This window comes from Carassius auratus, chromosome 37 (assembly GCF_003368295.1).
Source record: "Carassius auratus strain Wakin chromosome 37, ASM336829v1, whole genome shotgun sequence".
In the NCBI taxonomy this organism is placed as follows: domain Eukaryota; kingdom Metazoa; phylum Chordata; class Actinopteri; order Cypriniformes; family Cyprinidae; genus Carassius; species Carassius auratus.
Genome location: NC_039279.1, coordinates 4,843,538 through 4,867,156, shown reverse-complemented (window position 1 = coordinate 4,867,156; position 23,619 = coordinate 4,843,538). Strand labels below are relative to the sequence as shown.

General features: G+C 37.2%; 2 protein-coding genes across 5 annotated transcripts; both read right to left on the bottom strand.

The window, feature by feature from the left end:
- Positions 1 to 1,528: 1,528 nt before the first annotated feature.
- LOC113055942 (E3 ubiquitin-protein ligase TRIM8-like) lies at positions 1,529 to 11,515 on the bottom strand. The gene is made up of 6 exons (XM_026222335.1): positions 9,691 to 11,515; positions 5,529 to 5,624; positions 4,981 to 5,214; positions 3,940 to 3,971; positions 3,701 to 3,816; positions 1,529 to 3,585 (listed from the first exon to the last, which is right to left on the bottom strand). The coding sequence occupies exons 1-6, from the start codon at positions 10,261 to 10,263 to the stop codon at positions 2,942 to 2,944; spliced, it is 1,695 nt and encodes a 564-aa protein (XP_026078120.1). The 5' UTR covers positions 10,264 to 11,515; the 3' UTR covers positions 1,529 to 2,941.
- A 1,485-nt stretch (positions 11,516 to 13,000) lies between these two features.
- On the bottom strand, positions 13,001 to 23,054 carry LOC113055940 (transmembrane protein 180-like). 4 transcript variants are annotated; one of them, XM_026222332.1, is made up of 10 exons: positions 22,939 to 23,043; positions 22,373 to 22,430; positions 20,043 to 20,297; positions 18,811 to 18,890; positions 18,277 to 18,726; positions 16,933 to 17,053; positions 16,744 to 16,840; positions 16,421 to 16,592; positions 15,351 to 15,544; positions 13,001 to 14,414 (listed from the first exon to the last, which is right to left on the bottom strand). In XM_026222332.1, the coding sequence occupies exons 3-10, from the start codon at positions 20,205 to 20,207 to the stop codon at positions 14,179 to 14,181; spliced, it is 1,515 nt and encodes a 504-aa protein (XP_026078117.1). In that variant the 5' UTR covers positions 20,208 to 20,297; positions 22,373 to 22,430; positions 22,939 to 23,043; the 3' UTR covers positions 13,001 to 14,178. The 4 variants fall into 4 exon arrangements, with proteins under 4 accessions (XP_026078117.1, XP_026078116.1, XP_026078118.1 ...); XM_026222331.1 differs by lacking the exon at positions 22,373 to 22,430 and having other exon boundaries at positions 22,939 to 23,054; XM_026222333.1 differs by lacking the exons at positions 22,373 to 22,430; positions 22,939 to 23,043 and adding an exon at positions 22,349 to 22,368.
- Positions 23,055 to 23,619: the final 565 nt, after the last annotated feature.

Below are 23,619 nucleotides of genomic sequence, written 5' to 3'. Positions count from 1 at the left end.
AAACACTTTAAAAGAAAAAAAAAAGTATTAATATTTTGAAAATGGCTGTACTACTGTCATGCTAGTAAAAAATGTAGGTAGTAAAGTTAGAATAATGGTTCTATACTTTTTGCCAGTTACTTCCCTAAACTAATCAAATGTCATGACACATACAATTCATATGCTCCTATTAACACTCAAGCATTGACCTTTATTTCACCTTGCATCATATTCAGAAGTACTGTATTAGTGTGACGGCTGTGCTCTTTGCTAGCAGTAGCACTTACTAGCAAACAGTCATATACAGTCTTTTCCGATGGGGAAACTGGCCGTACAGAAGCGTTTTTTGTGCAGTGCACTGATAAATTGTGCAGCCTTCAGAGAAGCCAGATGTTTTCTTATTCCTTTTTGTCTGTCTATTCTGTGCTCCGATCTACAAATATCTCAGTCTTTCTTTTCTGTTTGCCATGTGATGCACTAAAAATGCTGAGCTGCTATTTAAGAGTCAGGCATCTGACATCCTTTCAAGAAAGAAAACCCGAAGGAGGGGTGGGGGACGAAACCCTGCTCACTCTCAGGTTATACAAACATCACCGAAGACTCATTCTTGCAGATACGCACGCACACACACATACAGCACCTTGCTCCACATGTAGCCACATGTGAGAGGGAGGCATCCAATTCAGATCACTCGGATTTAGTCATAAAGATTGTTAATAAATCTTTGGTTCTCTTCACATAAACACACACACAGAAAACAAACTGAACAGGCTTTCATTTTTGTCAGTTGCATATACATTAATTATTTCCACTGGCTTAGCAGAAACAGCAAATGTCAGCACATGCAGATCACACCCACTATTTGTCTCCAATTTTTCACATGCAACTGTATACGCACTGACAGGTGGCTGTGTCTACATTATGCTAAAGCTAGTGAATCCTTATTTGCATATAACCTCACATTTAGCAGAAACTTTAAAAGGAGAAAAAATACATTTAAAATGGCTTTTCTAGAAGTGCTGTAGTTCTGGTGTGTTAGTCACATCAAAAGTGAATGGGTCGCTGTCAGTTTAGAGATGAAAATGAAAATCTAACCACTGATGACCTACATTTTTTGTCTAGAAATCAATAAACTGAGGCAAATTTTTGTCTGGAAATTAATAAACTGAGGCAAAGGGCATTTTGACTTTGACTCATTTGCGTGTTTTCGCTTTCATTTTGTTTAATGGGTTTTAGATTTAACCACCTTGATCTTTTCCAACAAAACCTTTGTGCATTGAAAATGGCTTCACAGTCTTTCTGAAATTTTAAAAGTGAAAATAGAGCACCTTTTTTCAAATTCATTTACATGTTAACAGAATTTCTTAAGCCTGGTCTAGCCTGGAAGCATTAATAATGTGTTTTACACATAAATTAAGTGTTAACTGTAAGTGTTACCATAGTAATGTTAGCAATACAGTCTATTTTTAATCTGCAACAAGCACACACATGAAGAACTTATGGTTAAGATTCATTATACAGCACAAAAACAATGAAACGGTGGAAAAAGAACTTTTTAAGCTTGAAATTAGCATTTATTTCAACAAGGATCTTTCCAAATTACAAGTCTTTCTTTTTCATTTCACAAAATATTTACAACAGAAAATCCCTCCATTTTATCCCAAGTATTCAGTTAGTTTTGAAACGTTCATTTGGTCAATGTTTCTCTTAAGTAGATCAAAAAAAAAGAAAGAAAAAAACTTAATTCCCTGTTTCAAAAGTCATTTTATAACTGCTAACAGTTATATATTTTTTTTTTACAAGTGCTCATAAACTCTTTTCCACATGCACTCAGTAACAAACAGGAAGCCAGAGGCTCCGTTGCTTGGAGCCGGAAATGGCATCAAACACAAGGAAGAACAATTACAGCATTGACAGTAAATGCAGAGGCATCAAGTGCACCATGACCCCTCTGAACACAGGCCTTTTCGTTTTCGGCTGACACGTTTGCGCTAAAGCCACTGTTGAGTCAGATATAATGAGAGGCCACGGGTAAACGAAAGAATGCAAAACCAATGTATCCTGCGTTTAACATACAGGATGTAAAGGGGAGCGTTTCTGTGGCTTTGAAGGGCGTGAGAGAGACACAGCGCCGTCTGGATGGGGACCAGATTGAAGGTTGTGGGTGGAGGCGCGTTCTCAGTTACTTTGGAAGCTTAAGGAGAGGACTGTGAACCAAAGTGAAGGGCATTTCCATTAAAAAAAAAGCTTCATTCAGTAGGGAAGGTCAAGTGAACAATGGCGGCGATGACAATGTTGTGCTGTTCCAGTTTCCGGGTTGGTTAAAAAACATTTAAGAATGGTTCAAATTAAACATGTGCTTGTGCTATTTGTGATGAATAAAAAGGCCACACTTAAACAAAATGAAAGCTAAAATATGGAAGGTTGGGAAACTATACAGAGTTTTTGCACATGGGTGTTCTAAAAAAAATGACAACCATGTGAAGTTAATAAAACTGTGTGGGCTACAATTCTCTCAAGAGTAAATTGCCTTAAGTTTCATTAAGAGCTGACTTAATGGTTTTATTGTTGACTTTCCATCCCCTGACGAGTCAACGCTAATTGCGAAAATTTGGATCTTACAAAGAAAGTGCAACATTATTGACGATTCGACAAAAGACAGCATCCTCCATCATCTCTGCATCTCTTGCAAACATTGGGTGTTATTTTAAGAAGAGCGACTTGAGTTCATGGTACATAATCACAACACCATTAGTGCCTAAATAATGTGCAAAGCTATGCTTGACTTTGTGATATTAACTTTCTTTTTCACTGCTCTCGGACTTCAGCAGTTCATCCATGTTAATTCTAAATGATTGATAAGGTCTGCATACAAAAATGCCCCACATGCATCTCTTTAAGACTTCTCTCAGCAGAAAAAGATGTCCCATTTGGTGACTGGCAGCAGTCACTGGAGCAGGGGTTAACTGGTGACGTAATGCTTGGTGGAAGACTGACCGTAGAGGCTGTAGAAGTCAGCGTGCCTGTGTGACTGAGAGGCATCAATCCAGTCACGCATGGACAGGCTCTGGAGAGACTGGGACATGGCCGGGGCCGAGGGCAGGGGGGCATGGGAGTATTCCTGCGAGCTTACTGGCCAGGGGAAGGAGCTGGAGCGAGGGTAAGGAGGATGTCCGCGGTGATTGGACACAGAGGGCACCCCTGAGCAGTAACAGTTATCGACTGTGCACATCAAGATCTTCCGCGCTCCATATTGGGACAGCTGGGAAGAGCTGCCGTTTGGGTAATGGGAATGTGGGAATACCGAGGCAGAGTGCGGTAAGGTTTGGGAGCCGGAGGCTGAGCTGCTGCTTCCGACGTGTTGGGTGGAGCCACATGGCCCTAGAGCTTGCTGGGAGGACTGACCTTCGCCTGGGGCAGAGCCCTGAGTGAGACTCAGGCACGGCTGCTTGGCAGCCACAGGGCCTGATGAGGAGGAAGAGTCCATGAAGCTAGCGCCTGCTCGGGTGCTGCCGCTGCCTTCAGGGAACGCCACTGAATGCCTGCGCTTCTCGCACAGGTACGCCGGAATACTCTGGAAAAAGTTTGCAGGAGCACTGAACGGAGCTGGAAATGACAAGGATAAAAAATTAATTATTTAAAAACAAAAAGAGCAGCTGGATGCAACATCAGAAGGTTTAATATAATTAATACTTGAATATATGTATTTTTTAATGCATACCTTCCAGCATCTTGCAGAGGTTCTTCTCTCTTTTAGAGATTTCAGACAGAAAGAGTTTGGAGTTGAGACTGCCCACTTTGTATGGTGACAATGTGCTGCCCACATACGGTTGAGACCTAGAGTCCAAGAAAATTAAACATGCTAATTAATTGTTACACTAAACACAATGACAAAATATGAATGATGACTAATGAACCTTATGATAATGGTTAATGTATGGAAACTCTGCAGTGACTCACCTGTCCATTAGTATTTTCACAGATTTTGTGTTCTAAAAAAAAAAAAAAGATATTATACATTTCAATAACAGGGTTCCTGCATATAAAATACAAAAGACAAGATAAACAACAACAAAAACAATGTAATTATGTAAAATGTTCATAAAAATGATTATGATATAGAAGGTGGTAATAGTATCTGTCATTATATACACTGAGATAAAATATGTATGGAAATTGTCTGTGTATCGGCATGAGAACTTCATTTCCATATAGCGGTAATAAAACATGACATAAATATAAACATAGACAGCAAGCAGGCTCCACCCACCAGTGTTGTGTGGGGGCTTTGCCTAACACAGTTGTTGTGTGGGTTTGGGCACACCAAATTAAGCAAAACAATTCCAGAACAGATTTTTTGCAAGTCAATTGAATAACTAAAATAAGACTACAGTGAAAACAAGAGCAATTCAAGGACAAGATGATAAGAGACGTATGTGGAACATGTATGTCTGCAGAAGAATGCAAATTAATTTTTTTTGCTTCATTAAAATAACAAAAAGGAGTTGCTTTGCAAAAAATTCCATAGTATCTGTTGGTTTTAGTATCTCTTTTGGTTTATAGTACCTCTCTCCTGTAGAATTACCAATTATGCTAACCAGTATTCGCCCCCCCTCACTGATGAATATCATAAAATCACATAGTTTAGCTTATTATTAACAAATAGCTGAGTCTGACTTTACATCCAAATCTAATAGATGAATAAATAAAACATTTTCATACTTCTTATTTCCTGAGTTTCAGAGAGGTGTATCCAGCACATGAAAAATGGATGCCTATTCTACATGGTGCCAAAAACAATCATTTTCTGGAATCTTTTCTACTATTACTGTCATGGTCCACAATAAATCTGAGTTTACTCATAACAGCAGGGCAGAAAAATACTCTTCATCATCCTCACCATAACAAAATGCAAAGGCACTTTAAAAAACAGCTAAATGTCACCATTTATAACAAACACAGGCTGTGTAGTATTGACAACAGCAATAAAAGTCAGGTCACCTTCATAAAACCGATGTCCTCGGCCTTATCGAAAACCATCTGGATGGAGCTGAGCAGTTTCTTAGCCTCCTGCTGTTTCTGGTGAAGCTGCAGGGCCTGCGCGGAGTTCTCCTGGCAGAACTTGGAATGGGCCTTATCCAGGACCTCTAGGGTCTTCCCCAGATCCTCCTCCAAGAGCTGCTGCATTTTCTGATACTGCAGCTGCACCTCCTCTTTCAGGTTCTGCACTTTGTCCTGAGGTTCCACAGACGGCACAAAACCATTACTTACTATGCAAGTCTAGTTTTGTCTTAACAATGGGGGTTAAGCAGGGACTGCATCTTATGTGGATGCTTAGGAAGAGCTAAAGGAAGTGGATTTGTTCTGGTACAAGAACTAGGCACAACCTTGATCTCAAACCTGTACGAATGTGCTAATGTGATCATTGATCACAGTAATAGGAATAGTGCTAAGTGTTTATTTCCAAAGCTCACAAAGCAAAGGATGCAGTTGTTCTGTTTATAATAATGTGATTTAGTCAGTGTACAGCATGAACATTTCACACTTACCTCCATGAGACATTTGTCCGATTCTAATTTGTAGAGCTGCTCTTCTATGTCCTGAACCCGGTCTTCAATTCGATCCTGCTGTTTGATCAGCATTTGCTGAAACACAAAAAGATATTATTAGGGCAATACTGTTTTGATTTGACTATATCTGGCCATATTGAGAGGATCAGAATCGGCTGATAACAGAAATGTAAACAATTACATTCAAAAACAAACAACCAAAATAATCATAAACCATTTTCCACCAGAAAAAAAATAAAATAAATTGCAACAAACTGCTCCTAGTTTTTAAAGAATATCGTCAGTGAAGACCATGCTCGAGATGAAAAAAAGAAACGTATGGAGAAAAGAAAAAAAATGCAAATGTAACTTGTGAGCAGAATATTTGTATATGTCTTTTCCAATCTGCAATGCAATTCGTATACAATTATGCAAAAATGATTTGTATATTTTGGACATAAAATGCTGGCTATGAAATTACCCAAGTCAATTTTATTCCTCACTTTAAAAATGTCATTTCCACCACAGTCATTTTCAGAATATTATGAAATTACATGACCTGGGGTGGAGTGGAAATGGCACTTTCAGAACAAAGAAAATTCCTCTATGTGCATGACACTGTATAATAATAAATTGGTGCATGAAATGAGGGTTTCATGAGAATTGAAAACTAGGAAGAATGATATTTAATCAGTTTCATTTGTATGCTTCAAAACAACAACACAGTTTCAAACAGTACCAAAGTATAATTTACTGTGTAACAAAGTCACTGACATAAAAAAAAAAACACAAAGACGTATCAGAGACACTTTTAAAAGCGTGTATTAATATTATACTGAAAAAGCAAAACAGAATCACAAAACTACTACAATGATATGTTTTTAAGAACACTTGATGATCTTTAAAATCACAATGTTGCTTAATTATATATAACCAGTAAAATGAAAAAAATCTTTAATATTTAGCTCAGCCCAAAGATCATATATTAATGACAATGAGCAGAATTCAAGCTATACACAAATTATTCATAAAAGACGACAAGATCCTTTTTTAACATTACTAATGCTATAATATAAATTCAGTTTGAACCATAAGCTAAGAATTCTTGATACTAGAAAATAATTTTCATTCTTATTTTATTGCTGGACAATGAACAATCTAGTATTCTGGTTAACTAGCATAATCTTTTCTTTCACAAACTACATAAAGAATATGAGAATGCAGCAATGAGACAAAAAGATAACAAGTTGATTCTGTTGCGATGGCACCAATGTAACTTTGCTAACTTCCTGTTCCTTTCTTTTCAATGAATGCAATTGTCAAGGCCCCACGGAGAAGGTCTGGTGGCTGAAGAGGAATTTCAATTATTTTCCTTTCATATTCAATGGCAAACAAAGGGAAAAACACAATCATGAAACAACTTGCGACGCCTGACAAAGTTCAGTGGCACCTTAGGAACAAACCAAATTAGTTTTAATTAAACAAATGCCTCGTGCGAGAGGCAGACACCAAAAAGAAGGTGGGGGTACTGTCATGGCAACAAAGCTCTTTTTTTCATATCTGTATATTCAGAGGGGAATATGGGGGAGGAAAAAGGAGGAGGAGAAGGAAAGACAGCATAGAGGAGAGCAAAGAGAAAGAAGGAAGGCTCATTTCACACCGTCTTTCCCCATTTTGTCTTTGTCTGCGTCCAAGGCAAAGACAAATCACGTTGACCCTGTGTGTGTGTATTTTGGAGCAAAGCTCCGTAATGAATGCAGGCTAGCTCAAAGATAAAACTGCTTCCTGTAGAATGAGGACAAACCTCAACCACATCAAGCCACTTCATGCTCAAAAGCTTACAGGCGAAAAACAGGGCTTGCATGCCAAAGTTGACTGAGGGCATGTCTAATTCAGTAGCGTGACGTCAAATTTTAATAACCTCACATGGGGGGATGAAAGCCTAAACAAAACAGGTATTCTCACAGAAGCAGGGAAATCAATTTGGGTATTTTTCTTCACACTCAAGAGTAATGCTATTATATAATTCTGATTCATCTCAGCAACAAAGAGTAAAAACAAAGGGAATCAATGTCAGTCTTCAGAATGCAGCATTACAGGACAAACGCAAAACCCAGAGAGGGATGCGCTGCAAACTAATGATCTTCAATCACACCGTCTGACAGACGCTTAGAACAGCTGACTGTACCCTCTGTGCAAAATGAACTACATCAATCACTGCCGATGATGCGCGTAACCAAACCTTTTCCTTTCAACAGATTTTGTTTGTTGAGCGCATGACAAATTGGATCCACAATCACATGGTACTACTGGGTAAACTGACTTGTTTTCATGTATCTCGTCTCTGCATCAACCGGTTTTCTTGTGGCGTAAATCCATTACCAAGATTTGGATCCAACGAATTGGATTTGGCAGTAATTCAGACTCAAACTACTCCTAGCATAGCAGGAGATCTATCTTGCATACATTTTACAGTGGTGGTACATCATTTAAAGCCATATGGAGCCATTTTCTCCCTATAAAGTCACTTACTGTGGTAATTTAAAGGGATAGTTCACCAAAACTAGAAATCTGGTCATCAGTTACTTACCATTACGACCTGTAAGAAAACCTTTGTCCTAAAATACGTATTAATGTGTTTTTGTCCACTCAATGAAAGTCAGTTGGGTCCAGTGTTGTTTTGGACCTTACTCACTTTCATTGTAGAGCCAAAATGGTTCTTCTTCCAGTTCTGCAGAAGAATTATATTACATAAAGATGAATAAATGATGATAATTTTAATTTTGGGTGAACATTCTCTTTAATCTGTGGTGAAATACAGTGAATTTGATGACGTCCATCACAATGGCCAACAATACGTGTTTGGTTTCTGAAACCATCTACTCCTTTACAGATCAAGTGGGTGTTTATCTACATCAACAATCAGGAACAGAAGTAAGGTCAAGAAGCAGAAAACCGCACGGAGACAGAGAATGTCTTTGAAGCTCTAGGATCTAAGACCATGGCCTAATTGTAGTGACTGATGAGATCGGGCTGCCGGCAGAAGCCTGGAGGGTGGAACCTAATACCTCATGGCAGCGGTGCTGGCTTGCCATCCAGGACAGACCTCTCTCAAGGGGGAATGGGGGTAGGGTGCTCAAAATCACTGTCATTTCAAACCAGTGTCTCTTCCGCCAAGGTCAGAGTGAATGAGGCAATAGCAACCTTGCCCTGAGCTACAGCCTCAGACAGAGCCATTTTGCCTTGTAGCAGATGAATGTGGAAGTGAATGTGAATCAAACATTCACAGTAAACTTAACATTCACAAACAAGGCCTACCTGTGAAAAACAACTCTGGAAATCCCTAAACATCCCAAACGGGCATGGTTTTGGTTTCAAATAGCTTGGTTTACAACACAACAAGGGTTTATTTTGTAGATTGATTGGTCATTGCTAGCATTTCCTGTAATGGAAATGGGACAAATGATGGCGTATGATTTCTATAATCAACAGAAATGGAAATTATGCTGACAGCATGCACATGAATCGAACTGGAGGCATACTGCTTTACCTCTTCAAAAATAAAGCTACTGTAAAGGGAAAAAAGCATCAAACGTAATCCCGTATTAATTAACTGATTTGTTTTGAGATATTTGAAGCAAATATAATATTTAGTTTAAAACCCCATTCTGGCTGTGAATTTTATTTGGTTTTAGGTTTATAAAAAGGCTCTAAAAGCATCTTCAATAGCATTGTACAATGCTGATTATTTAAAGCAAGAAAATACAGGTTGTTTTGATGCAGCAAGCCTAGAAAATGCAAGGGGTTGTTAAGGGTAAATTAAATCCAAATCTGGCCTTTTCCCTCATCTGTGCCACAGAAAATAAGACTCATCATTAAATTCTCCAGTCACAGTCCTCCCCCTCCTCAAAATGCCACGCAAGGATGCACCTGGGCTGGGAAGATAAGCCCAAAGGAGAGCTTCGGTATTGTTTGCAGCTCTACCCAATTGTTTATCATTCAAATGGAAGAAAAAAAGGGGGGAATGGGACAGAATACCACCTCGATAAACCTCGTCATCGTCTCCACCAAATCCAGAAGTGAACCACAACCTTTAGCTGAAGGTAAAACAACAATGTTGAACATAGCATGGGAAGGAACACAAGAAGTGGAGGCCACTTACTCTGATATCGTTACGTCTGACTTCTATATCGCACACCGCGTGGCCATGGTTGGTAGCACATCTGGAGAAGCAGCAGTATTGGCATACGGCCACATGCTCGGTTTCACAATGATATAGTCTGTACTCATCGTGCTGTGGACAGCTCCAGGCCCGCACGTCCTCGGCGTCCACCAGTAAGTGTCCAGCATTGGAAGAGGGTTGTTGGAGATGGGTCTGTACATGGGAATGGCAGCAGGGCGCATTGCACCGGAGGCAAACCTTCTGGGCTTGAAGCGGAGGGCCGCGCCGGCACAGAATGCAGTGCAAGACCGCAGGAGTCTTCTCAACGTTTAACGCATTAAACTTCTCCACAATGTTGGACAATTTGTGGTTCTTCTCCAGAGCTGGTTTTTGGCTGTAGGCATGGTTGCATTCGGGACAGCGAACCATTCCTGTGTCTTTAGACCAGGCCTCATTGATACACATGCGGCAGAAGTTGTGTTTGCAAGGGAGCTGAACCGGCTCCGAGAAGACGTTTAAACAGATAGGACATATGAGCTCCTCTTCCAGACAGTTCTTCCAGTTCTCAGCCATCTTTAATGCTGACAAGTCAATGTAAAAACTGTATAAAATAGGTGCTCCTCTGTTGATGCAGTAATGGGTGGAGTGGGAACCACAAGGACGTTGTTTTATCCCACAAACCTCAACTTCGTGCCAATGAGGGTGTGAATACTCCAGAAAAGTATACTTTGAGCACACTTTAGCTCAAGGCAACATCATTACCACCCACTTCGTTCGTGTCAACTGTAGGCGTCGCGAAAATGTTGTGTTGCCACACCACTAAAGTGGACTTTTCTGTCTTGTGACTTTGAATGCCAACACACTAGTTCATATTCTACACGTATGGCCGATTCCTGCGCCCACTAGTTATGTATCTAAGAATAATCCAGTCTGCTGACAGCTATTCGTTTACTAGGTAACGTTAAACAGGCCGTTTTTTCGCGAACAGCCTCGAACAAGAGACTGATAAAAACTGTTGAAAGTCAATTAGTATTCTCACGTCCAGCCTTTTGTTGTTTCCGTCCGCTGCTATTGTGACATTGCCTCACAATGACACAAATTTTATTTCCAAAAAGGATTATAATGGTTCTGCTAGCTCTCCATACAGACGTGCGATACACTTTATATTAATATAACGTAACTTGCTCGTATCGCACATCCCCCGTAGCGTCTTACAAATCTGAATTTCATAGAAAACAACGATCTTAACCAGACCAATCGGTTAATTCTTACAAATATATGTAGACTACGCGCATACTAGACTTCCCCTTATTATAACAAAGGAACATAGAGAGAACATACACTGGTATGTATCCGAGTCTAGAGAAAACTGGACTGCCGAGTGCCTTCACTTTGATCTCTTCGGGCGAGAAAAGACGATACGTTACACCTTTATTAAAAAATAAATCTTTTTTTTTAAAGCGAAACTGAGTGTTTCTCGCTATTGGAGTCTGTCATCTGCCATCTTGCGTCCCTATTTAAAAATGAATAATAAAACGTCTCTGTTTGTCCCCCATCAAGCCTCTCTCTCGCTTTAGTCCTTAAAAGAAATCAAAAGTGGATTACAGGCGTGCGTTTCTTCGCTGCTTCCGATTCCTATCGCGGCCGATTCCTGAGAGCGTGCATCCATGGGGCGATCTTCAGAACGGGCCGATCTCACCATGGTATAATTTATGTTTTTTCCCCCCTCTTCTCTCGTTCAGGCTTTGATCAGGGTTGGAATGCAGGGACAGAGAAGAGAGTTTCAATACACACAGAGCTTCACTCGCTCCTCCCCTTCCAACGACCACTCCGCCAATCACGTGACTCATCACCGCTTTGACATGCCAAAAGGAGGGGCTTCGAGCAACGAGGCGGGGCTTTGTTTAAAAGGGCATCGCCATTGGGAAATAACGCGAATATTAGAGGGGATTTTGAATCATCCCAGTGACTCGAAACTTTTGAATCTTTGCACTAAAATCACAACCAGAAAGAGCTTTGCTGCCAAGTATGTTAGCACACACAAAGAAATTTGTTCTGTTAACAGAAGCTTTCAGGACACAGAGACAACAACAACAGCAACACACGATACGATAAATAAAGATATGTGAATAAAACAAAAATAGTAATAATTTACGTTTTCAGTCTCATTTTCGATTTGGGTTACTTTGTTTTCGGCATATTAAGGATTCATTTTTTTTTTTCAGATTTAATTTTAGTGTTAGCAGTGAACTTTTCAGCAAGTTATGCATCCAGATGTGAGTGTCATTAATATGAGTGGCAAAGGGGAGACTTCAGTGACTAAACGAGAATGATTCATTCAAAAGATTTGTTCAATTACAATGATTCATTAACGAACAAATCATGACCGTCTCTGTTCTGAGTGATGTAAAAATTGTTGTATAAATACACAAATAGGCAGCCACTCTAATTAATGAGACTAATTAATCAGAAAAATATGCTATTTTGTGAATCTGAGTTTGTTAACTGGCTGATTTCATTTCAATTTTAAACCCATACCCAGCTCGATATTACCATTACATCACCTTACGTCACTTGTTGTTGCCCCTTTAAGAGGAGCTTCGTCATCACCAAAAACATGATCAGTTCAGGGAACGGGTGAGAGGGGGATTACAGGGATTTCTCACTCGAGCTGTAATGATGAACTTGTTAAATTCGCTGACATAATCCAGTCCTTCCCACATAGGAAACTACTCATATATCCGACAGGTGACGTAGACAGTAAAGGAAAAAATAAATCACATTCATTATCTCTTAATAGTGTTTTGGAGGTGAAGTTGTTTTGGAGATGACACACACGTGATCAGCAATCCCAATTTGCCATCTCACAGTCTTCTAGACAAAAGGACAGAATTCTGAAAGCTCTCGAGTCCTTTTATGCTGTCCTCATGGGAACCAATTATAAAAGTAATTTGAAACCTGCACCTAACTAGTCATGTGGTGCCTCATTTTTTTGTATCATTCTGGTATTTATATTAATACATATTTATATGACATACACCGAGATCAATGCTACAGTGCCAAAATGCACGTACTGAGTAAAACCTATGATGACCAGCAAATTCTTAATTATTCTCTCTTGTATTGTGAAATGTGTTAAATGGCTTTTAGCAGGTCCACAACTTTTTAATATAAACAATGGATGAATGCACTGGTTTGGTTTGGCCTATACAAATGATTATATTTTAGAGTTTAAAATGGGTTCATGCTAAAACAGTAACTACAATTTTGTCTCCAAGTGTTTAACAAAGACAAGAACATCACACTGAGGCATATTAGAAAACAACATATATTTGCAAGCAAAAATAATCATACAATGAGCAAAAGCACTAAAATAACTCATACATCATAAGCCATAGTTCAGTAAGTGGCCTCAGTCACATATGTGTCTAAAAATGTGAACATTTTCTAAAATGACTCAAATGTTTACTACAATAAATAATCAGGAAATATGAATAAAGGATAGGATGTGCTCATTGTGCCACAACCAGTAGTTGACAAAATAAATGTTTTGACCATCTAAAATATTAAGACTTTTCTTCATTTTTAAAAAAAATTTTCAACGATTTGCAATATAACAAATGTGTCAAAAATTGTATTTGTACTAAAAGTTAAGAATATAAATTTGGTAATAAAAATTAACTTGGAAAACCCTTATTCAAAAATATTTCTGTAGCTTTGAGAAGTCAACTTTTATTTTAACGTCAGACTGGCCAAGGATTTAATTACCGTCTTGACAGCTCTGCCTCTAAAACACAAAAATAAAGTCAAATTGGACATTTGGTACAAAAATAAGTTGGTTATACATGCTAGTACAACACACAGCCTGCATTTACTTTCATGTGAACTATAATAACATACATACTTTTTCAGTAATAATAATCACTGATAGCAATGAGTAACTGAATTAATTTCAAAAAGTTATATAAAACAGATGTTACTGGCCACTAAACAACTTCATCTGGACAGATTACAAAGACAATGTATAAGTCCTAAGTTTGACCATATAGAATAAAAAAAAACCACAGATCCCTGGAACGCTGCTGAACCTACTGTAAACATGCCCTTTCTCAGAACACAGTGTATTTTTTCACATAAACTGGAAACATACAGGCAAGGGAGATGTGATTTGATTTGCCTTGATTATAAACCCATTTAACTATACACTGAAACTTCAAAACAGGAGGTTTGGGGGCAGTATTTTTCAATAAGGTCCCAAACCACTAGACTGGTTAAACCGTCTATTCATTTTTGGTCACATACTCAATATAATAGTAAAAACAAAACATAAGGCAGGTTTCAATAAGATGGGACCATACATTCTCTCTTTAGTGTCTCTTGCAGTATTTGGCATTACCATTCTCCATTCAGGGTCTGTTGGCAGCACGCCTGGTCTTGGGGAGTGTCCTCCACTCCTCTTTCTTTCCTCTTCCCATGCTTACAAGAACATTAGATAGCCTTGACATAAATGAGGTGGCTGTGTTGGGCACCCTGCCTTAGGTTCTTGATGTTTTGTAGCCTTCGTCCATGCAGAGTGAAGCGAGACCACGTCAGCAGCTGCAGAAGGGCACAGGAAATGGGCACAAACACCAGCAGATAAAAACAACCCTGACGCAGTGGCACAGGGACCACAGGAGCTGCAATTGGTGCTTCAGCCATCGAGTTTCTCTCGAAGATGTCATATCCTGAAAAACGATAGGGGGTGATGAGACACAAATACACTTTTTATTCGTCAAAGAATCCTGAAACAAATGTTATCATGGTTTCCACAAAATAATGCTGCACAACTGTTTTGAACATTGATAGTAATGAGAAATGTTTATTGAGCACCAAATTAAAATGATATTCATAGGATCATGTGACACTGAAGACTGGAATAATAACTACGGAAAATTTTGCTTTGCCATCACAGCAATAAAAAAAAATAATTATTATGTTTTCAAATAGAAAATCTATTTTAAACTGCAAAAATATAACTTGTTTTTACCATATTTAATCCAATAAATGAAGCCTTGGTGAGCACGAGACTTCTTTAAAAAAAAAGGGTATTTAAACTTAAAAATGTAAAAAAAACTGCTCTGTGTGAATTTTATTTTTGAATAATGTCCTTATACAGTTCTCTAAAATAAATGCAATTTGCTTGAATATTTGTAACATTTTGTTATTTAACAGATTAAATTTAACATATTTTTAAATGCAACTTAAGTTTGGAAGTACATTTTTGTGGCCACTAAAACATTTTTAAATATATAAGAATATAAAATAAATTAAAGCTAAAAATCACACACACACACACACACACACACACACACACACACACACATGCATATAAAATGTATATAATACATGTAAATATATTAATAATATATTGTAATATATTGTGTCAAACAAAAAGTACGAAGCAGAATTTGTTAGATGGATTCTTTGTTGTTGGCTCTTGTATGAAACATTTGCTTCATTTTCCCTCATTTGTAAATCACTTTAGATAAAAGCATCTGATGTTTTTATCTAAAGTGATTCTAAATAATGAATAATGAAATCTAAATCTAATCTAAATAATGAAATGTAATTACTGAATGTGAAGTTTAGATGTAATGCATGTTCATTCACTGCACACGCACCTGTGTAGAGACACAGCAGCCAGGTACCAATGAGAGGGGCAAAGGTCTGGCCAGGCTTGGTTACCAAGGCAACCATACCAAAGAGCAGCGCAGAAGCTGCTTGTTGTCGGCGGTTCATCACAAAGTCTTCATCCACTAGGTCTGTGATCACCAGGTTCAGAAGTTTACAAGTGCCCTCGGTGAAGACGCGATTACTATGGAGAGATTCAAACAAAAACAGACAAAAGACAATGCTGAAGAAAGACTTTCTAAAGCTGTTCTCAAGTGTGCATCTTTTTATTCATTTATTAGTGTTAACTTAATAAATGGTGAAAATGTGGGGTTTTCTTGTCAAAGTTATAGACTAGCACATTAATTAAATTCAAGTTTATTTGTATAGCTCTTTTTACGATACAAATCATTACAAAGCAAATTTACAGAAAATTATGTTTGTACAATATTTAGTAGTAGCTTTTAAGTGATGACTGTTAGTTTATGTGCATATGGCAGGATTTGTCTGAAAAATTAATACCAGTCGTAGTCAGCCGGACGAACAGCAATTATTAAAACAATAATGAAACGATTTTAGTTCCAACGAACTGTAAGCAACTAATCATTTTAATGCATGTTGCTTTTTAACGCATATTTGTTAATTTTACAAAACCTGTGACTTTACTAACAGTTGTAAAAAAAAAAATGGTCTGAATTCAATATGATTTGACAAAATATTTAATACATAAGGATTTGGTACATAAGGAGTTTCTTCAATAATAAAAAAAAAAAAGATTATAATTTTTCATTAACCAATGTTCAAGAAAATTACTTAATTCTAACAATTCTTCCTGTTTTGCAATTTCATATAGTTTACTTTTATGTCTGCTTTCTCTCAGCACGTGTCCTTAGCATGGATATAAGTTGTCTGTTTCAAGTCCTGAATCAACATGGATTTGCTAGCAAACAAAAGCACACCTGCTCCTTTTAAACAAAACTAATAACCACAAAATTCAGAATGTTTTGAATTTCATATCACATTTGAGACAGAACACCTGCAGTCTGAAAGCACAAGGTCTCATGGAACGTTCATTTCTCACCTAGCAATAAAGATGCAGAGCAGGAACACGTGGTCCGCCCCGGCTAAGAGCATGGCCACACTGAGGCCCAGCTTCAAGAGGAAGAGCCCGCGGACAACCTGGTAGACACCCAGTCTTTGGCACAGAGTCAAAAAGTAGAGATTGTTCAGATGAGGTGCAATGTAAGAAATGCCTGTGTCACAGGAAAATAGAAAAAGGGAATGTAATAAAAAAATAAAAAAAAAGTTATCATGGTTTTCACGAAAATATTAAGCAGCACAATGGTTTTCAGGGTGGATAATAATAATGACTTTGGCCATGTGAATGATTTATTTTTGTCTTACCCAGCAGAAAGGAGCCTGTGGAGGCAGAGATACGGTCTGACAGAAGGTGCTCCAAAAACAGAGGAAAGAAATTGCTGTTGAAATGGCAGTGGAATACCTGCAGATGGTGGGTTATAGGAAAAACATATAATTGGGTCCCTAATTGGATGAAAAAGACATTGTCTTTTGTGCATGTTCTCTCATTTTTACCTGTACAAGGTTCATAGAAACAAACCACATAAAGTTCTTGTGGCGGGATAGCTGCTTTAGATATTCCCCAAGAGTGACTGGCGTCTCAGGTGAGGTTAAAGGAGCCTGACCGACACTCAGTCTATTAGGATGTCAAGGAGGATGTGCAATCCAATGGAAGGCAATGAAAGAAAAAGAAAAAAAAAAGGTGAGGGGAAACTTACACAGCAAGTCACCGTAACACAAATGGCTTATTGTAATAATATGAAGTTTCTTTCAATTTTAGCATTTTAAAATGTTAGTAAGTTTGTAGTCCGGCAACTCTGGAAAAGTGCAAAACAGCTAAATAGATAACTGAATGATAGAAATCAAATTAAAAAACAGAGTTTCAAACTTGAGCAATACTGGGTGTATGGAATAAATAATACAGAACACAGCTTTCATGTTCTTTTTTTTCTGCTGTATGCATCTGAAATTTATCATAAATGTAAACCTGAAATTAAACAGATTACTGTTTGAAAGCTGCAATATTTGGTGACCTGCTAAACCAAATATCTTATTTTGTCTTCATGAAAAAATTACACTGAAGCCATTTTAATGCTTGATAAGAAAACGAACTATTAAAATAACAGCTTTTAGTAAAAATAAAACGTACTCATTTGCTCAACTGCATATTGTTTTCTTTCTTTTGTAAAACACAAAATGAGAGGCAGAATGCTTGAACTGCACTTTTCCATACAATGAAAGTGGATAGTAATTTAAAAATGCATCTTAAATATAAAATACAATATATCTAAACTAAAGATATACTTTAACTAAACTAAATTTATGTAGTTAACTAAAACCATAACATCTGAAGTAATATATAAAAATGTACATTTATTATATTTAAGCTAATTGCCAATGTACCATTTTTGAGTTTCATTTATTTTGACTAAAATAAGAAACTACATAAAACTAAAATTAAGCTACATAAAACTACATAAAACTAAAATTAAGATATGCATATAATCATGCACTTTTCTTTGCACAGAAAACAATTTAATAGCTCCTTTTACCTTTTATAGTAGAAAATAAGATTTATTAATAATATAATAATATAGTTGAAAAGATATGTGGTTGAGTAAATTATACCAAAATGCTAATTTTTTGGGGTGAAATACTGTCTTGAAGAAGCTGTGCTGGTAACACAAATACTGCATGTTCACATCCAGCACTATCACTCCTCCCATGAGTGCGGCAGTTAACCCCAGGTTGCTCCACGGGGACCGGCTCTGCAATTAGTGTGGTGTAAATTGCTTCAGATGAAAAGTAACTGCTAAACGACAAGGAACATTTAGCACTGCAAAACAATAACGCTCTTACTCAGTGAGTGCTTGGCTCTCGTGCTTGCGCAGCTGGACTTCGTTCTGAAACCGGTGCTGCAGGAGACGTGAAACCACAAAAAAGCCCAGCATTGAGAGAGAGGCTAGAGTTATGCAGAAAAGTCTGAAGTAGTAGAAGTTCTCCTTGTTCCAGAAGGAGTAAGAGAGGAAGACGGACAGCGAGCCCATTGCACTGAACAAGGAACTGTGGAAGTTGAGGCGTGTGCGGTCATGTGCAGACACGGCCAGGTCAGCCAGGAGGGCATTGTAGTTGAGGTCGACCACCGTGAGGAAGCCATCGTAAAGACACAGGCAGATGAGGAACTGCAGTCCAGGCCAGGTCCAAGCCACCCAGAAGGCCAGGAACGAGAGGGCAAAGAGAGGCCCGCTGCGGGACAGTGCCTGCAGACGCTTCAGGACCACCTCAGGGGACGTGATCTGGGACCCAGACCTGAGCAATCAAACAAAGACATTTTAATGAGACTCATCTTACCAAAATATGGATTTCCAATTTGAAGAGAGGGAATAATCTCACTGAGGAGAGCTCAGGAATGAGCGGTCACTCAGCCAGCCAAAAAGAGGGTCGTTCAGGCTATTCCATATCAGAAACACAGTCTGCAAAAAAGAAACAATATAATGAACAGAAAAGAAAAAATGTATCACTTAAGAAAGGTTCATTAGTTTACATGAACAATATTTCTACAGCATTTATTAATCTTAATGTTAATTTCAAAATGTATTAATGCATTATTAAAATTAAAAGTTGTGCTAATTAACATTAGTTAATGCACTGTGAATTAACATGAACTAACAATGACTGTATTTTCATTAACTAACATAAAGATTGATAATACTATGATAAATGTACTGTAATTAACATTAACTGATGGAACCTTATTGTAAAGTGGGACCCATTTTATATTAAGTGGCCTTAACTACTATGTAGTTAAATTTTAATTATTAATTTGGTACAATGCACTTATTGTGTACATACATTATTTTACATTGTACTTATATTTGAAAAATATCTGCACATAATTACATCTGTAATTAATTTCTGTAATTACATGTATAATTACACGTTGACCCATCCCTTACACCTTAACAACACACCCTTAAACTTACCCATACCACCAAATCTGTCCCTAACCTTACCTGTTTCCCAACCTCAATAGCAGCAAAAAAAAAAAAGTTGCAATACAATATGAACACAATAAGTACATTGTATTTATTTTTTGATGTAAGTACATAGTAGTTAAGGCCACCTAATATAAAGTGGGACCGTAAAGTTTTACTGAAAAAATATGTTAAAACTTCAGACTAATGAAAAGTTATTTATTTTGGTCAAGTAGGCCTACAATTAATAAGTGTTTCAAATAATTAGAATAAACTATATACAATTCAAACATTTGGGGTCTGTAAGGTGTTTTTTTTGTTTGTTTTGTTTTTGTGTGTTTTTGAAAAAGGTCTCATATTCACACCAAGGCTGCATTTATTTGATCAAGACTACAGTTTATAAAAATAAATAAATAAAAAGAATTAATATCGGGAACAATTATTACAATTTGAAATATCTGCTTTCTTTTTTAATATATTTTAAAATTTAATTTAATCCTTTGATAGCAAAGCTGAATTTTCAGCATTATTACTCCAGTCTTTAGACTTCATACAAATATTAAAATTAATAATAATAATAATAATTTAATAATAAAATGTAATAATAATTTAGAATCTTAAGTAAGGGAAGTTACCATTGAGTAAACCTACCTCTCCCACCCAAAATGAGATCTTGTCAATCTTGTAAACAGACACAAAGGTCTCGACATAATACAGTAAGAAGACATTGTGGAGAATGGAGATGAATAGAGCCAGGGAGCCATAAAGCACAGCCGTTGAGAAGCCCTGGCAGAGGCCCCATACCCTCCTTCCCATCCTTTGCTACTTCTCTCCGCTCTTCCTGCCCACGCAGCGCTCTACACGTCCCACAGGTTGAGCAGAGGAACCTCATCACTTCATCCACCCCTGCAAACAAACACAAACCAACCAGTTCAAACCCATGCAGTCTATTACTGTCTAAAATATGAGTCTGGGTAATGTCTGTCGGCTGTTTTTAGACTGGAAATCACCCTTACTCAAATTAGATTCAGAGAGTGTAACTGGACAGCGGCCAAGCCGATGAGAAAACTGAGCATCTGGATTACATTTTCAAGCAGCTTTTACTTTGTTTTAATGATTCAGCACTTTGCTTGATATGAATCTGGAAAAACAGGCTAAAGCCCGACAAGACAGAAACCTCCTCCTGACTAAAATAACAACAATGTGGGGAGAAACATCAGCAAAGATGTTTTATCACACAGCTTTTACAGGGTTATTAGTCAAGAAAATTGTGGTTATTTAGTATGAAATTATAAAACATATTTAATTTGTTTCAAAACTAGTCCATTCTAAAATCAGAAATGGAAAATCAGAAAATATAACACACACACACACACACACACACACATACATACATATATACATATATATATATATATATATATATATATATATATATATATATATATATATATATATATATATATATATATATCTGAAAAATGGCTTCGGGTATTTTTCCATGCAAAGTTTTATGGGTAATTTGGGAAGGCGGCAGCCTATTTTCCATATTCATAATAACAAAAACAGCTTGGACTTCCTCACAGGGCGTTCTGGTCACGCCTCCATATTGTGCCTATATGCAGGAAGTCACCATAAACCCCACTGAGAAGTGTAATTGCAGATTACACATTAGATTTTAATGAGCTGGATCATCTCGTACCAGCTTCAAAGATGACAATAACAAACACTGTTGTTCCCTGAAGTCTGAAGAGGGATGTAACCTGAGCAGAAGTGTATTCTGAGGCCTGCGATTGCTATCAAATATTGAATGGTTTCCAATAGTAGGGTAGAGCGGACTTGTGCCAATTCTTCACGCACATTGAATCTTTTGGACATCCGTGACAACCTTTCGCAAACATCACCATCCTCAACCCGGCAGACGTGGCATACAGCAAATTAAAATGTTTCCCGGGTAGCACACCTGATGTTTACATGCTCTGCAAGCTCACACAAGTCCTGGGATTCTTTGAAAACATTCATCCTTATAGTTAAAACAACTTTAAAATAACCTTGCCCCCCAGCTCTTTGAGAGAACAATGAAATGCGCAGTTACTCTAAACATATGAGTGAACTTGTTACTCCCGACCTGATATCCATCTGTTCTAAGGAGTGGAGCAAAACATACTTCACTGGATCGCGTTGCAGCAGTGATTCTCATCTCATCTCATTTCTAAAGGTGATACGATTCAGCAATCTCTGATCCAGCAAGAGCTCAAGTGCCATGGACAAAAGACCGATGTTCTGGCAGCGCTGCTGTGTTACAATGACAGGTTGTCCACCTGTGTCTGTTCTCCAGAGAAACAGGATGCGTGGGAACTGTTCTCACATAGACGGAAGACTTTTATTTGACCAAAACGTCAAACAATCACACCCTTTTTACACAACTGCTTTATCACCTATAACATAAATCTGATAGCTAAACAGCTTTCACAAAACTCTCTTAGTCTGTATTGTTTTCAGAAGAAAGATGTTCATTTCTGTAGCCAAGTTAGAATTACCATTAGGTCCAAGTAGGACATTTATATACATTTACTTTACATTTAATATATACACACATTGGTATAATATATAAATATAAATAAAACTTAATGTCCATTAATAAAAAATACATGTCACAAATAGCCTATTGAAGTAAAATTCGGCATTTTCTAATATCAGAACACTGACAGTTATATTAATTCAACAGCATAATCATTCATTTAAAACTACATTAATAATTTTACTATTATGTAATATTTCAATATATAAAAAATATGTCACAAATTTGTATTATTTATCATAAGCTATAAATGAGTAGAATTAAGCCTTTTACTTGTTTCGTAACATCTCTTTTAAGTTGTTCACCAAAATGTGTTTTATTATTTTACGTTAACGATAATTATAAAATTAATGTAGTATATATGCATCTCACGTACCGTCTTCTCCTAATAAATAATTACCTCTGAAGCTCTGTTAAAAGAACCATTGATCACACTGACAGTCAGACTCTTCTGACACCTGTAAGTAAATATTAAATATATCCATAAATATATTCTGTAGTTGCCGATTCAAAACACTTAAAACACAGAGCTGTTAAAAGAGGAACTGGAAACGCTGCAACGACTGCTGATTATCCTTATGACATTTAATGTTTCTTAAGCACCATTAGCGAATGTCTTGAATGATAAATGGTTACATTGTCACTAGCAAACTGATACAATATTTCTATTTCACTAGTAGATCTGTGCTAGCCGCTGGCGACTTTACTCATAGTATTTGAATTTGACCCGAGAATCACACAACACATATTTGATCAAACTATGAGCTGCGAAGTGACACTTTAAACCTAAAATAACCCTTTAAACTGCCCTGAGTTTAGCTCGCTGGCAGGCTATCCGCTTTTATATCAAGCAATGCAACTAACTTACAGCCCGCAAACGCACACACTTTAACCAGCTGATCTGATCAGAACCCGTGCGATCAGTCGAGTCCGGGATTTTAGATCTTTAGGCTGTTAGACACTTACCATAAGGAGCTGATGTTAAAGCTGCAATCACCTGATGATCAAAACAGACGCTGAAAACGTTCCTAGGTTTCACCGTTCTATCGAAACACGTCATGTGTTGGATGAGGAAGCCCGTGACGTCATGAGTCCTCCTCATCACTCCAGCTGTCATTTGTACACGTCATTTACGTACGCACAGACAGACAGACAGACACACACTCGACTGGTAACCTGAGAATAATGCATACTACAGTACGTTGTTGTGGCCATTTAAATTGCGTATTATTTTGACTAGCAGTAAAATTTGTAACATGATTAAGGAGGATTCCCATGAATGCATTATTCCGAAGCAAGCTGATAATGGGCACGCTTTCTTATTGTATGGACATGTGAGAAATTAAAGTTTAGGCCATACTGAGGCCCATTTCAGCCAAACCAAATTATATTTAAATTATATTGTATATTGATAAATAATCGTCCCCATGTACAGTATTAATTACAATCAAACAGTACGAATTTAACATAGTCTAACATAGTTTAACATAGTTTGTATTTTCATGTAGCCTAAATACAGAATAAGTACACATACTTTAAATCATATATATATATATATATATATATATATATATATATATATATATATATATATATATATATATATATATATATATATATATATATATATATATATATATATATAGC